General features: G+C 39.1%; 1 protein-coding gene across 5 annotated transcripts in view; it reads right to left on the bottom strand.

The window, feature by feature from the left end:
• Window positions 1-642: 642 nt before the first annotated feature.
• zda (peptidyl-prolyl cis-trans isomerase zonda) overlaps window positions 643-16006 on the bottom strand; it is a 30554-nt gene continuing 15190 nt past the window's right edge. For 4 of the 5 annotated variants that reach the window (XM_076183877.1, XM_076183880.1, XM_076183879.1 and 1 more), the window contains 4 exons: window positions 14675-14789; window positions 13598-13768; window positions 11082-11297; window positions 643-7514 (listed from right to left, as the gene is read on the bottom strand). In XM_076183877.1, the coding sequence (XP_076039992.1) occupies window positions 7419-7514; window positions 11082-11297; window positions 13598-13768; window positions 14675-14789 (598 nt within the window). In that variant the 3' untranslated portion in view covers window positions 643-7418. Of the gene's footprint in view, window positions 7515-8534; window positions 8631-11081; window positions 11298-13597; window positions 13769-14674; window positions 14790-16006 lie in introns of all 5 variants that reach the window. The other variant, XR_012966296.1, reaches the window with a different exon arrangement.

Raw genomic sequence — 16006 nt, 5'->3', positions numbered from 1 at the left:
CCTCTGCAGACTCTGAGCCCCCATAAAGCTTCAGGATACTAGGTGAGGATCTTAGATGCCTCTGAGGCTCTCTGAAGGCTTCTGGAAGTCCCTAAAAAGTCTTGGAAGACCTTGAATCCCTCTGGTATCCTGAGAGGGCCCAGGAGATGATTAGAGGCCCCTCTAAACCTCTGAAGGCCCATACAGCTCTTTGCAGGTCCCTGAGGGCTTATGTAGGCCTCTGAAAGTCCCTGCAGGCCCAGTTGGGACTTTGGAGACCCATAGTGTTCCATAACTGCTTCAACAGGCCCCTTGAGGTGCAGCCTATGGAGGTCCATGGAGGGGGCACTGTACTTGGAAGTCCCCTAGAGGCCCCCAAAAATCCTTGCATACCCAAAGAGGCTTGTGTTTTTGTGGTCTTAGGAACCCCATTGAGGTCCTATGATGACTGAAAACCCAAAAAGGCCAGGAGTGCTTGTAACACACAAGATTTGGAGAACTTCTGGATGCTCCTGCTATCCAAAAGTATTGCAAGACATCCTTTGGAGTCTTATGGAGGCGTCAAAGCCTTTTCAGGTGCCCTGATGCCACTTGAGTCTTGTGGAGAATACTAAAAATATACAAGTCTATGGGAATTACAGGTATAAGAATAAAAACCAAAACTTCAGTCTCAAGAGTATAATCACGTTTCCTTTCTTGTTGCATCAATGCATAGTGGCTACACATATTCTGGTTAATACCATATGCTACTCTGCTGAGAGGCTTTAGAACTGAGTAGTCAATTATCCACTATTAAGACAGCATATGTGTTATCTCTATCAGTTCTGTGGCCTACCTAACCTGAATATTATCAAGTGTTAGCCAGAATAAAGTGAGTAAAATCAGCCACTTTGCACTAATCATTCAAAAAAAATAAATCTACATTGGTAGCCTCAACAGAAAAGTACTGGTCATATACATTGGTAGCTGTACCCGAAGAGTGCTTGTCATTTCTTTTTATCAATCCCTTCCCTATTAATGTATAATCAACCTTTTATTTTGGCTGCCACAAAGCTGTTTTATTTAGCTCTTGCATCCCTTTGGTAAGGAAGGGGTTAAACTTTTCTCAATTAACATTTCCATTACCAAAGGGAGTTTAGTTCTTAATTCTGGCTCACATTAAGCTATTCTATTCAGTTCTGTATAGTACCCATATACCAGGGATAAGGTTACATTTGTACCAAATTCCCCATACACTGATGACAAAAAACAATTTGGCCAAAAAATACAGGAAGACAGTTACCAACCTCAGTACAGTTCAGTTAAGAAAATGAGTGGCAAGCTACCCAGTCCCTTCAATCACACAATGCAACTTACAGTTTCTGTCCATTCAAGTATGTATACTCATTCACTCATAAAACATAGCTTTAAATCAAACACATTTCTTAATACAAAATATTATCATAATTCTTTAAATGAAGCACCTGCCACTGTTTATTGCTTGAAACCTCAATATTATTCTTACAAAGATTCAAGGATATTTAATGGCATTCCTTAGAGAGAAAAAACAAAACAAAATACATGTACTCCACTGTAGTTGTGCTGAAAAATACTGTAGAAGTGTGTCAGTGGTAGGAGTCACTTGGGGAAGAATAATTTCAGCCAGGGACATTTAAGTACTGGTCCTACAAGGTATATATCAGAGAGTTGCCTACCAGTTGCCACTCTTCAAAATACATCAACACCCTGATTACCCTCTGGAAGTGCAGCGACTGACACTATCTCCAGACCAAGCCCACGCTTTTCCTTGATAAAAAATGATATTCTCTACACCTTTTCACATAAGGAAAGTTGGCTGATGGCAACTGCTCTCGTACTACTACTATCAGTTGATGACAACTTTCTCACACTAATACAACAAAGACAACAGTCCAAGGTTTCTTCCCAGAGAAATCTATAAGAAGACCTAAGGACCATTGCCAGCCACTGTGAGGCTGTAGGTTTCTATTCAGTGAAACTCAAGGCAACAATTATTATTATCACTATTGTTAGCTGAGATGAGGGGTGGCTGAATGGGTTTTATTTATGTTTGTGTGTGCAATGATTCAGCCACCCTACAAAAAAGGGTCTGTATGTGTGTGTGTGTGTGTGCTTGTATGTATGTATATATACATACAATATACACATGCATACATGCATATAACACAGACACATCTTGGCCTCACTTCAAACTAAAAAATATTATGTTTACATTCCAATCTGATTTCTGGCATATAGTGGTTAAGTTTGTAGATTCTGTTCTGTACCTATGGCCTGACATTTGTGCAGCTTGGGCAGACCCCAGAATGAACACCTTAATCAAATTTGACTCCCTTTCACTCTGAAATCTGCAAAAGAAAACCATCGAGTTGACAGGGTTAAATAGCTGCCTTGGGAAGGAATCATTTCTTCCCTATATAGCTCTATCCAAATGACAGTTATTTCGAGCTGATCATAGTGCATTAGAAGCACAATTGCATTAGCTTTAATTACTCTGAGATGGGTGGGGAGGGGTAGAACAAACTTGTGCAATTTCATCTCTAACATGCCATGGTAAACTCAAAATTTGGGTAGCATTTGGGTAGAGCTAATTTGTTCATTTATGAACTGGTATCACATATCCAGTTAGTACATACATACATATACCAAGGGCTTTTTCCCCCTTACAAGGGAGGTAGCCAAAGTCAAAGGCATAAATCCACTCCAGTTACTACACACAATAAATACCCCACAAAAGTTATTGTAGGGCTAGTATGGGTAAACCTAACACAGAATTTGCTCTCACTGGGCATATGGAAAGTATGAACATGGGAAGACTAGCAAAGAGCATACGGAAAGCAGAACTGGATGGAGTAAGCTTTATGAGTAAGATTGAAAATATGATTGATGGATAGAATAAAGGGAGGGGGCTTTAGACGTATGTGAAATGTCTGTCAAGGACAGAAGAGATGGAATATAAAAGACAAGATTAAATGGAGGAAGAATGTGCAATCATGAATGGATGGCATTGCTTGTGGGGAACTTCTTATCTGCTTCATAATTCATTTCGAAAGGATGAGAAGAGACAGGTACACAGTAAAGTTAGAAACAGTAAACCTGACGTGGCTGTCAGGCCCTGCTTTGGAAGAACCTTTTGATTCAAGCAGTGCGGTGGAGGACAGGGTGACCCTTCAACCCTGAGGTTATGAGATGAAAATAATAGTTGAATAGATGTTATCTATCTATGATATGTGTGTGTGCTTTGACTTGGTAACCCTCTTATAAAGAATCAAGGGTCTTGCATGTGCGTGTATTTACCAAACTAGCATACAAGAAAGGAGCGACACTTTTGGGATACTTTCTCTTACTCTCAAACTGCCATATCTAGTTTAAAATACATCTGTGGTCCTAATTTGGGATCAATCACCTTATTCATCAATTTTATCACACACAGATTTATATTCATGTATGGTTCCAGGTTGGGTTATATCACCTTCGAAATTATTCCACGAGTTTATGCTCTGTATTGAAAAAAAATTCACATCCTTTAGAAACTTGTTTTCAATTTGTTACCATAAACTCATTAAATCCTCCTGCCCCAAAACAAGGGATTTCCTCTATCAAATTTGTCCACAATCATCAGTTACCTGAACATTGCAATAAAATCTCTTAAATCTTTTACTATTGACAGGTCTCTGTTCATATAGCTTATCTGCCTGGCTGGGAACCAATTTTGCTACTGCTCCTTGTATTCTATCTTGTGTATATCTTTCTCTTTGTGCGGAAACCATTTAAGTGAAGATGATTGATCATCAACAGCAATTGAATGATGATCAACTGGATGATGGTGGTGATGTGCTTCCCAAATGGATGAGGGTGGAAGGTTACTATAAAATGGAAGTGGTGGAGCTAAATTAGATTCAGCGGTCAGGCCCTGGTGACTTGCTGTATTGCCTCTGCCCAGAGAAGAATCTATAAATTCTTGAGTAGATGAGGGGGCTGTTGTTGATATGCTGTATCTTGCTGGGTCTCTCATCTGGGCAGTAGGCAGGAGACAAGGATCACCTTTCATCTACAAGGAGCTAAGATAGAAGGAACAACAAATAGGTGTGAGGTGGGTAAAGAGTGGGTATTTGCTTTGACTTGGCTACTCTCCTTATAAGGGAGAAAGGGCCTTTTGATGTATAAACACTTAAATACATGTATACATAGATACTTATACCAAAAGGTCTTTTCCCCCTTACAAGAAAGGTGGCCAAGTCAAAGCATCCTCTGACCCAAATAATCATTTAGTATATTTCTTATCTTAGCACCTGGTGTATGAAGGGTCATGCCCATCTCCACCATACTGCTTGGGTCAGAGGCAATGCAGCAAAACACTACTTCCACAGTAGGACCCAGGACTGGTTTACTCCCACTGCTTCTCTATATGGTAACTCACCACCCCTCCAACTACTTAAGAAATGTATGGCACAGACAAGAAGAACATCCCGAGGGCTCCAGCATTTATAACCTCTTTCCACTCACTCCTAGTTTTTGCACTCTCTCTTCACTGTTGGACAGACATTGCTCTTGCACCCAATGCCTTTTCACCCTGTCCAGCAACCTCATTTATGGTCTTCCCCTCAAGTTCTCTCCATTCACATGTTTCTTACACACTTTTTGCTAGTGTTTCTTCACTCTTCATTCTTTTCATATGTCTAAACCATATCAGCATATAATACATACACACACACACAATACAGTGTATATGGGCAGGTTTTCCTTCAAGTATACTTCATTGAAGTGAGTGGCAAGTTTGTTGTGACAAAACTTTAGGTCATATTTTTCTCTCAAACTAATCTTGCCTTCTACAGGCAGTAATCCTAATATTTCTACATATGTTATTCTGAGGGGTAGCAGACATAATGTTAATAGCCAGAATAAATTTTCACACCTCTTGGTGCATCTTCAGTGGCAGTTAAGAATCTAAAGGCTGATCTGTTGCATGGGGATTATGTGTGGGGGATTTTGGTGTGTTGTCATTGGTTGGCATTGCAGGAGCTTACTATTTTCCTATTGGTTGGTGGGTGGCATGTATTGGTATTCATGGTCTCATTTTCATTGGGAAATAAGCTCCTAACATTCAGTGGGATTTTTAAGTCCTTGAGCTGGGTATTCATTCCTGAAGATAGCTCCTTAATATATAAAGCTTCTGGGATGGATAATTAATCATCTTGGGTCTTTTTTGAAATCTATAATTTCTGTATTCTGTGCCAGGTCTTCCCTCCTTAACCTCTTCAATATGAGTTGAATTCTCGTGTGCAGCATCAGGTGCCTGATGTACTATGATTCAATGATGCATCACAATGTGTGCATTATAAAATATAAAGTTACAGCTGTTTTACTCAATCTCTTTCACCCTAAATGTTAATAACCACAGACAATGTGATTAAGCCTGTTTACAGAATACGGGGGTCACTCGGCTACAACTGCAAAATAAATACAATCAGGACACAGACATTGGCATCTTCATATGCCCACTCATGCCTCATGACACCAACTTTGGTATAATTATATTTTAGGGGTTAACCTCATTTGATGGATTTTGCTGTGGTGATTTTTAGGGGCTCCTAAGAATCACCATTGCAAAGTCCATCAAGCAAGGTACAGGAGAGAAGACCTGGCACAGAATACAGAAATTAGAGATTTCAATAAAAACCCAAGACATTTACCCTTCCTAGAAGCTTTATACATTCAAGAACTATCCTTGAAAATGAATACCCACCTTGAGGACTCAAAAATCCTACCAAGTGTTACATCATTTCCCAATGAAAACAAGACAATGAATACTGATATACACTACCTGTTAACCAATAGGAGAACAGGGAACTCCTGCAATGCCAACCAATGACATCATGCCAAAATCCTCCACCCAGAGTATATAGTCCCCATACAACAGATTAGCCTTTGGATTCTTACCTGCTACTGAAGAAGCACCAAGTGGTGTGAAAACACATTATAGTTATTAACAAATTATGTCTGCTATCCCTCAGAATCATATGTAGAAATATTAGGATTACTGCCTGTAGAAGGCAAAATTAGTTTAAGAGAGAAAAATATGTCAAAAAGCTTTATCACAACAAGCTTGCCATCCACTTCAGTGATATATATTATATATATATATATTATATATATATATATATATACACACACACACATTATATTATACCAAGGGGCTTTTTCCCCCTTACAAGGGAGGTAGCCAAAGTCAAAGGCATAAATCTACTCCCACCAATTTAATCTCCACATAATCCACTCCAATTCACTTGCCCTCCCTCCCATTTTTTCTTGGCTCCTCCTGGATGATAGGTCATCCCTGCATCTCGCCCATTGCCCTGGGTTAGAAGCTTTGCAGCAAAACACAGCATATCCACAGTGAGGCCATTTCATTTATTCTGTGACCACCCCTCTTCATCCCCACATGCACAAAAAGAGAAGGGGAGAAATCCCTTTGGGCTGCATCAGAATAATATTCACACACATTTCCTCAACCCCCCAACCCCACCCATTCCCTTCCATGCACCACAGCATTATCCATACACAAACATTCTCCACTCACCCCTACCTCCTGTCTTTTCCCTTTCTTCCTCAACAGATATTCCCCTCTTTCCCACTGCCCCTTTTATCCCATCCATCTGTCTCATTCTTGGTCGCCCCCTTATGCTCACTCCCCCCACATCTGCCTTCCACACCTCTTTTACTAATCTTTCTTCATTCATTCTTTCCATGTGTGTGTGTATGTGTGTGTGTGTATGTATATGTATATATATTATATATACACATACATATATATATATATATATATTACATACATATATACATATGTCAGTGTGGCATCTAGAGGATTCTGTTGAAGCTAATGCCAGACAATTTTATTCACATAATTCAAATATTCAGTTCACAATTAGCTTTCCAGCTTAATACAACAATGTCATTGGTCAATACAAAACTCACTATGCATGCCACTTTGTTGAAGGGGTGGTACCCAAAAACAATTTAGGATTTTCTCATCTACAAGCAATATGAAAAATCATTTTAATCATGTTTACTTTCATCATTTTTCACCTCAATTTTCACAAAAATAAATTTTCTACAGATTTATCAAGTCCTTCCATGAGAAGCACAGCTACTTCATAATTAATGTACTGTTGTCTGATAAGTCTGCTGGACAAGCCTACACCCTTCTCACCAGAGTTCACAATAAGAGCATATATTTCAAAATGGACATTGATCTAATTGAAACATGGCTGAAATACCTCTCCATGAGTGATGGGATGAATGAAGAAGTTAATTAATGGCAGCTGCTCCACCATGTGTATTTTACATGGGGGATACTACCAGTGTCAGTAATTGGACTGGAGGATGATGTGGAGGTAAGGGTATGGGACTGAAGAGCAGGACTATTGGAAGGGTTGTTGTAACACGGACCGGTACCGGTAGCCCACCAAAGCCACCATAATGACACAGAAGCTCACAAGCCATGGCTTCCAAGGGAACTGCAAAAAGAAATCAATTAAACAGGACCTTTGGAAATGTATTTCTCATTACTAAGCAGAACTTCTTGAACCACACAGTGTAATGCATTAACTGTAAAATTTGATTATGCTTGCACTGACATGAAATGTGAATGAAAAGCCAATCTAAGTGCTCTTAACATTGAGGTTGTACTGTATTTTACTGATCCTAGATATTTTAAGATATCTATATTATCTGCTAGGTCCCCAACTCCATTCTATACCTCACTTTCACTTTATCCATCCTCATAAAATCTGCCATACTTTTCAAACATTTCATTTCAAACATGTTTAGGCTCTTCATTCTTCTTCAAATCATATCTGTTTTAAAGGATTACAAAGGCGGAGCATGCGGACAGGAGACCTTTTGGTCCATATCTAGGTTGGATAAAAAAAAAAAAAAAAAAATCTATAATAATAACAAATTAATAATTAAAATCTATAATAATATAAATAACAAATAAAATACATAAATAAATGCATAAATGCACAATCACTACTTTGGTCTGGTTTACCCTGACTGCTTCATTACTTGACAACCCTCCCTTCTCATGTACTCACAGGTAATTAGGGAAGACAAGGAGAAATCCCATTGGGCAGTGTCAAATCACCATCCATTTACAACCATTCTTTACTCACAATCTCTCACTCTTTCCCCTCCCTGTTCAACAAACTTTCCCCTACTATCCATGGCCCCCTTCACCCTATCTATCCATTTCATCCTCAGTCTTACCATCAAATTTACTCCATCCACTCCTGCCTTCCACATTCTTTTTGCCAGTCTTCCTTCACTCATTTTTTTCAAATGTCCAAACCAACCTAGCATTCTTCGATGAAGCAATAAAACAAAATAAGCTTACAAAACAAGCTAGGAATGATTATACAAGAATTCACAGGGAGGAAGGAAGTAATTTCTAAAGAGGTGTAGTAGATAAATGCAAAGATGAACCAAAAGTGTTTTACAAGTTTAAATGGTAAACTATGAAACCCGGAAGTAATCACCATGTTCAGTGGGTTGTGAGGTACTTGAAGAAGCCTCAGCTCAGGCAGAAATAATGAATTTCCAATCTGTCTTCACAAAAGAGCACTTTAAGTAAACTGAGGGGGGGAGAAAAAAACAAACAAAAACAAGTTTAGAAGATATAAAACAGGTTTAGAAGATATAAATGGGATTATTGGATGTGACAAAAGGTTCAGGACCAGATGAGATCTCAAACTGGATACTTAAAGAATGTAGGGAACAACTAGCAGACAACATCTGCAGTCTTATTACATGTTCATTAAAAGAAGGTGTTGTGGCACTTGAATGTAAAAGAACAAATGTGGTGCCAATTCATATAGGTGGAAATAAGGAGACACCACTAAACTATAGGTCAGTATCACAGACCAGCACAATAGTGAAATTATGTGAAAGGATTGTGAAAGATCAATGGAGCAAATATCTTGAAAAGATGAACATTCTGACAGACAGACTTTGGCTTCAGATCTGGAAAACTGTGTCAAACCTTTTAACCTTTTACTCAAGAGTGATTGATGCATTGCAAGAGAGGGGTGGGACTATGTGTACCTTGACCTAAAAAAGGCATTTGATAAAGTATCTCACAACTGACTTAAGACTACATTGGAGGACTGAGGGGCAAACTACTAGAATGGATGAAATATTTTTTGAAGGAAAGATACGTGATGACAGTAGTAAAGGACAAGATGTCAAGCTGGAGAGCAGTAACAAGTGGAGTTCCACAAGGTTCAGTGCTTGCACCTATAATATTTTTTGTCTATGTCAGTGAAATGATGGAAGGAACAACAAGCTATGCCAACATGTTTGTGATGATGCAAAACTTATAAGAAGAGTGAAAAATGAGGAGGATAGTAGACTACTGCAAAATTATCTAGACACTATTTTTGTATGGAGACAAGAATGGGAAATAAAGTTCAATATCATAAAATACAAAGTACTGAAAATGGGCAATAGTGACAAAAGGCCATCCTTTAACTCTTCCTTGGGAAGTGAACCCATTACAAAAGCAAACAAGGAGAAAGGTTAGGAAGTGTTGATAAGAGACAACCTGTCATCTAACAGACATATCAGCAGGACTGTGGAAGAGACATACAGATTACTGCAGAAGATCAAAGTGCCATTTCATTATATGGATGAAGAGATGATGAAAAAACTCATTGAAACCCTGATCTGTCCAAGACTGGACTTGTGTCAGTAGTAGGGTTCCCACACAGAATGAAGGATATTAGCAAGATCAATAAAATACAATGGGCAGCAAACTAACTGGTCCCCAACCTGTCTGATAAACCATATGAGGAAAGAAAGTATTGGGTCCACCAACTTTGAAAGGTCAAAGAGAACGGTGATACGATTACAGTATTCAGGTCACTAAGGGGGATAGATTGCATAAAGATCTCCTGTTAAAAGATGGGAGGTCTTTAAGTCCATGGGAGCCAATTAAGAAAGACCACATGTCAAAAGGATGTGAACAAATACAGTTTTCCATATAGATGCATAAATACTTGGAATAGCTTAGGAAGAGATACAGCCAAGCTCAAACAATACATGGGTTCAATTCTAAAAATGATAATTAGAAATCAAGGATATAGATTGAGTCTAAGTATGATAAAGAAAGAAAAAAAAAAATATATATATATATATATTTATATTATATATATATATATATATATACACACGTATATATATATATATAATAGGTAACGGGACCCAACAAGCATTGTTCCTTTCCTGTAAATACTCCCTTTCCATCCCCACTCTTTGCCTCGCATCATTTCTCACAATCTCCATCCTCTTAACCACTTGCATACTTCTCAAACATTTCATTTTATCCTTTTCAATACAAGTCAAATATTCGCATGCAAGTGTTAGGCTGCCTGGTATATGATAATTCAATGATGCATCACAATACACACATCATAAGATTTAAAGTTACAGCGGTTATATTTTTCTTTCTCTCGTTCTTTCACCTTGAATGTGGATTACCACGAAAACTGCAATCAAGCCTTTTCACAGAATACGGGGGTCACTCAGCTACAACTACAAAATAAATATAATCAGGATGCCGACACTGGAAACCTCATATACCTACTTGTGTCTCATGACACCAACATGAGCATCCTCATATGTTAAGGGTCAAACACTTTTAAATTTCTTCTTTCTGCCTCCCTTATATTCCAAGTCTGCCTCATACAGTTTCATACACATAATCACCCCTTCATGCAGTTTTCTCTTCTTGTCCATCCCAAGATACCTATTTTTCATGACACTTCATTTTCCTAAGATATATACTAATTTCCCTAACTCTACAGTTAACTTCCACCTTCATTACTCCATTCCCTGCTACATGTACCCCTACATACTTAAAACAATCTACTTCCTCTAACCTCTCTCCTTTAAGACTTGTATAAAATGACATTTTCTTCTGAGCCTTTTCTCACATACAACTCCAATAAATGGGTTATTTCACATTCCAGATATTGGTTGTTTATTGCACAATGAAACTGTCTCTTGATCCTGAAGTTTATACTTACTGATTTCAGAGTTCTGTAGCGCTCCTTGGGCTTGCTAGTGTCTGATTTTATTCCCAACATTCTCCGGTAAAGACTCTTCTCAGATTCTGCTTCTTTTCGTATCTTCTCTGCAACCTTGGCCTTCTCTTGGTGAATGACCCTTGACTCTGGTTCCAGTAAATGGGCTTTACATAAAAGTGCATATGCCTCTTTTGTCTTTCCCTCAATACTCAAAACCTGAAATATGGATGAAGTATTATAATCTAGTTACACTAAAATTAAATTAAGCAGGAAACAAAGTATATGCTTTTTGACAATAATAATGTGCTGATATGATGGCTAGTGGATTTGGATTTCCCCATAGTGGCTGCAGATAATGAAAGTTGCAAAGATTAATGTTTACAAGTTTAAGAATATTGTAATTCCTTGTGGTAGTCCTGCAAAATGGACAGGAAAGTTCCCCATTTTCAAAACAAATCAACCCCTTTATCTCCATGAGGACGTCCAGCTTGAAGGGCTCAGTCTCCAGATGGGGTCCAAGATCTCTTTCCATCAACTTCATGCATTTCTTACATCTTTTTACACATGATGAGCTAATAACTGGCAACAGCTCCACTCCTACTACTTTTAGCTGGTGACATAGAAACAGCTCCTCATCAATACAACACAGACAATATTCCAAAGTTTCTTTCCAGACAGATCTGTAGGAGAGCCTAGGGAATGTTGCCAGTGCTACTGTAGGGATACAGGTTTTTCACAAAGTGAAACTCAGGCAGTGGCAGTAACAGCCATTCCCAGATATTTATTTTTCATGATCCTTTTCATTCTCCCAAGACATTTACTTTCTTCCTTCACTCTAACAGTTCAATTCTACTCACTCCTCCTACATGTGTCCATGCTACATATGTTATAAAATATCTAAAATAATAATAATAATCTATTTATCTATATGTCCATGTCTCACATCCATACAGCAAATCAGAGAACACAAACAACTGGACTTCCAAATTGCACTACATGGAACCCACATCCTCACTTTCCAGCTTTCAGTAATTCCGTGTAGATGTTGCAAATACTACCTTTCCACCGTCCAACTTACAGCCTCTCTAACCTCACTCAGAGAGGGGTTCTATCTATTGGCAGACCAGTAACCATCACCTAAATACCAGCTTGGGGAAACTGGCTGCTCAGAAGGTAAGCCATGTCCATGCTGCTTTAACAATTCTAATACCTAATTTCCACTTCTGCTGATACAGGGTGGGGCATAAGAACTTCCTTATTTGAAAAGGTATGGTTCAGGATGGTCACAGTGGAGTGGGGAGGGTCCCAATGAAAAGGGCTGGATGGGAGATTTGTGTCCACATCCGTTTCAGTCGCAAACATGTTGTGGTCAAGGGTGCAGCATGCTTTTGCAGTAGAGGCATATTTTTCTAATGGCCACTCTGTCATTGCGGTGCAATACACCTTTCATCATCACTTTGAAATTCCCCCGTGAGGTTCTGTTCCTGATTGTAAATCAATTCTATTGTGAGTAGATGCCTTCAGGGGAACAGGGAATGTGTCTAAATTAAAGAAAGGACCTACAAGTTCATCAGTCTATGCTGTGGTCTCCTAAATGTTCTGCTTGAAAACATGCAGTTGCCCTTGGCATGTCAGGATGTTCTCTTTGTCAAATTCTTCCCAATGAAATCCACCATCACCTATGCAAAATGATTTTGGTCCAACATCTGATGGAACATGATTATGTAACCCGACAAATATCATGTGAGCAGCTGGTTGATACTTTACCCAACAACACACCTGTGTTCTTCTCTGATGAGGCACATTTTCACCTTAGTGGTAGTGTTAACAAACAGAATATGCTGTACAAGAGGCCCCTTCATTCAGATTGTGTAATGGTATGGTGTGCAGTTTCAACAGTAGGGATCACTGGCCTTTGATTTTTTCAAGATTTATTTGACAATGATCCAGGAGTTTTTTGCCTGCTCTCAAAGAAATAGAATTGGACAATGTGTGGTTTCAGCAAGATGGCACCACGGCCCGAACCGCCAGGATTTCAATGGATTTTTTGAGAGAAGCCTTCCCCAGGTGACTGATCTCCCTTAGAGGGGATGTAAATTGGTGTGTGCACTCACCTGATTTAGCCCCCTGTGATTATTTCCTGTGGGGTTATCTCAAATCCCTGGTTTATAATGATTGGCCCAAGGCCCTGAAAGACCTACAGAATAACATCTGATCTGACACTGCCAATATACCTGTCAACATGCTTGAAAGAGTGGACCAAAACTTCTGAATTCTTTTGAATCAGTGTATTGAAAATAGAGGCCAGCATTTAAATGACATTCTTTTTAAAACTGTGTACAACTAAATCTACTATGTTGTGTGACAGGCAAAAAATAATAATAAAGAGTTTTGAAACATGTACTGTATTTCATTTCATTTTCAAAAAAATTAAGTGCTGTGTTTTATTTCATTTTCAAAAAATGAACTTCCTGCCAACTGAAGAGTTTCAACAATAAAGCAGATGGATGACTTACCTTGCCCTTACGAAACAGGGCCTTAACATTGAGGGGTTGGCACTTTAAGACAGCATCTAACGCTTTGGTTGCAGGCTCATAAGCCTCAAGTTTGATCTGTGCGGCAGCCATGTTATTGAGGGCCTTGAGACGTTCTTCTAAGATTTCTATTACCTCTGGAGTTGCATCTTCCTGCAAAAGCAACAAAGGCCTTCAGGAAAGCACTTTGTACATAAACAAGACTTGGATATACATCTATACTTTTTCAATTCATATACAGTTGCATTCTAACTCTCTCAGCCATCCAATTGCCTTCAGTACACAAACACAAGAGCCCCTTATAATTCCAAGGCTAAGGGAAACAAACACCCTCCTCATGTTAGTGGTATGGTCCCCACACAGAGTGAAGGATATAAGGAAGATCAACAGAATACAAAGAGGCTGCAAGCAAACTGGTCCCCAACCTGGCTCATAGACCATACGAGAAAAGACTAAAAGCACAGGGTCTGTCAACTTTGAAAGACTCAGTAGAAAGAGGTGATAGGATTACAGTATTTTGGTCACTAAAGGGGAGGTGCCAAGATAAGAGGGAGGGAGGAGGGTGGAGGGGAGTGGAATATATAGGAAATGGAATGGGTGGGAATGGCTTCTATGCCTTTTTCTTTTTGGCTACCTCCCATGTAGGGGGAAAAAGCCTTTGGTATATGTATGTATGTAAAGGGGATACATTACATTGACAGAAGATATCTTTTGATTAAGGATAGGAGGGTTTTACGAGGTCATGAGAACAAGTTAAGGAAGACCACATATCTAAAGGATGTAAAGAAATACAGTTTTCCATATAGATGCATAAATACTTGGAATACCTTAGAGGTGACATAGCCCAAGCTAGAACAATACATGAATTCAAATCTAAATATGATAACTGGAAATCAAGGATATAGAATAAGTTGGAATTGTACATGAATTTGAGACCAGTTATGATAAAACTGGAGTGTAGGAGATAAGACCCAACGAGTGTTGCTCCATTTCTGTATACTGCAATTAGTTAAATACATACACACACATATATACAACCTCAAAACTAGAAAAACTCACTGTGATATCATCACTGGTATCATCTAAGAAGTCGATAGCTGCACTGTAGCACTGGATTGCCTGCATGTACTCACCTCGGTTGTACCACCAGTTACCACGTTCTCTTTTCCGGTTCCTGAAAATAGTAATGGAAAATTAACTTTTCTTCCAATTGGAGCAAAGATGGAATATACCCCACAATCAATCAATCCACTGCCCCTGGTCTCTTACAGAAAACCTGTGGCCTTCAGGTAATACCACAAAAACTAGATATCATAATTGCCAGAACATACACACATGACCCTCATATGTATAAGAAATTTTTCCCCTTACAAGGAGGTAGCCAAGTCAAAGCACAAGCCTGTATCAGCAAGAAAAAGAAAAGAAAAAATCTCATGTTGCAGAACATAGCTCTCACATGTATTCTGATGGGTAGCTGCTAATGGCCACGTACATTTTTTTTTTTAGAAATCTTAGGTTAATGGAACTACGTATTTTACACAAACACTTCTCTTTAAGACAGGTTTGTGATATGGTTTTGCAATATCTGTTTTGCACAAATGCTCCTCTTTAACAAAGAATCTTTAGGTTTTGCAAAGGATAAGGATACCTTTTCGGCTTTCATGGATTTAGAGAAGATTATTAGGATGGTTTGGACACATGGAAAGAATGAGTGAAGAAAGACTAGTAAAAGAGGTATGGAAGGCAGATGTGGAGGGAGTGAACATGAGGGGACATCCTGGGATGAGATGGATGGATGGGGTGAAGGGGGCTTTGGGGAAGAGGGGAATGTCTGTTGGGGAAGGACAGGAGAGGACAGAAGACAGGTGAATGGAGAATGGTTGTACTGTATATGGATGATGTTGTGATGCATGAGGTGGAATGGGTGGATGGGGGGTGAGGTAGTATGTGTGAGCAAACTTTAACGCAGCATGAAGGGATTTCTACCCGTCTTCTCCTTTTCTGCATGGGGGGACGGAGAGGGGGGGTCGCCGATTTAATGAAGCGGCCTTGCTGTGGATGTGCTGTGTCTTGCAACACTGCTTCTGACCTAGGGCAATGGACAAGGTGCAGGGATGACCCGTCATCCAGGAGGTGCTAAGATAAGAGGGAGGGTGGAGGGGTGTGGAGTGTATTCAAGGATGGAATGGGTGGGAATGATTTTATGCCTTTTTCTTTTTGGCTACCTCCCTTGTAAGGGAGAAAAAGCCTTGGTATATGTATGTATGTGTGTATGTATGTATGTACACTCCTCCCTCGATTTAAGAATGCTCCATATATGAATTTTTGCTACAACGAACAAAAGAATTTTGTCCCAAAAATCGAAATACGAACTAAAAATTCGCCATAACG

This window comes from Oratosquilla oratoria, chromosome 4 (genome assembly GCF_046742065.1).
Source record: "Oratosquilla oratoria isolate Oo_2021 chromosome 4, ASM4674206v1, whole genome shotgun sequence".
NCBI classification, from domain to species: domain Eukaryota; kingdom Metazoa; phylum Arthropoda; class Malacostraca; order Stomatopoda; family Squillidae; genus Oratosquilla; species Oratosquilla oratoria.
Note: the sequence above shows the minus strand (reverse complement) of the source record. Positions and strands in the feature narration are given on the sequence as shown.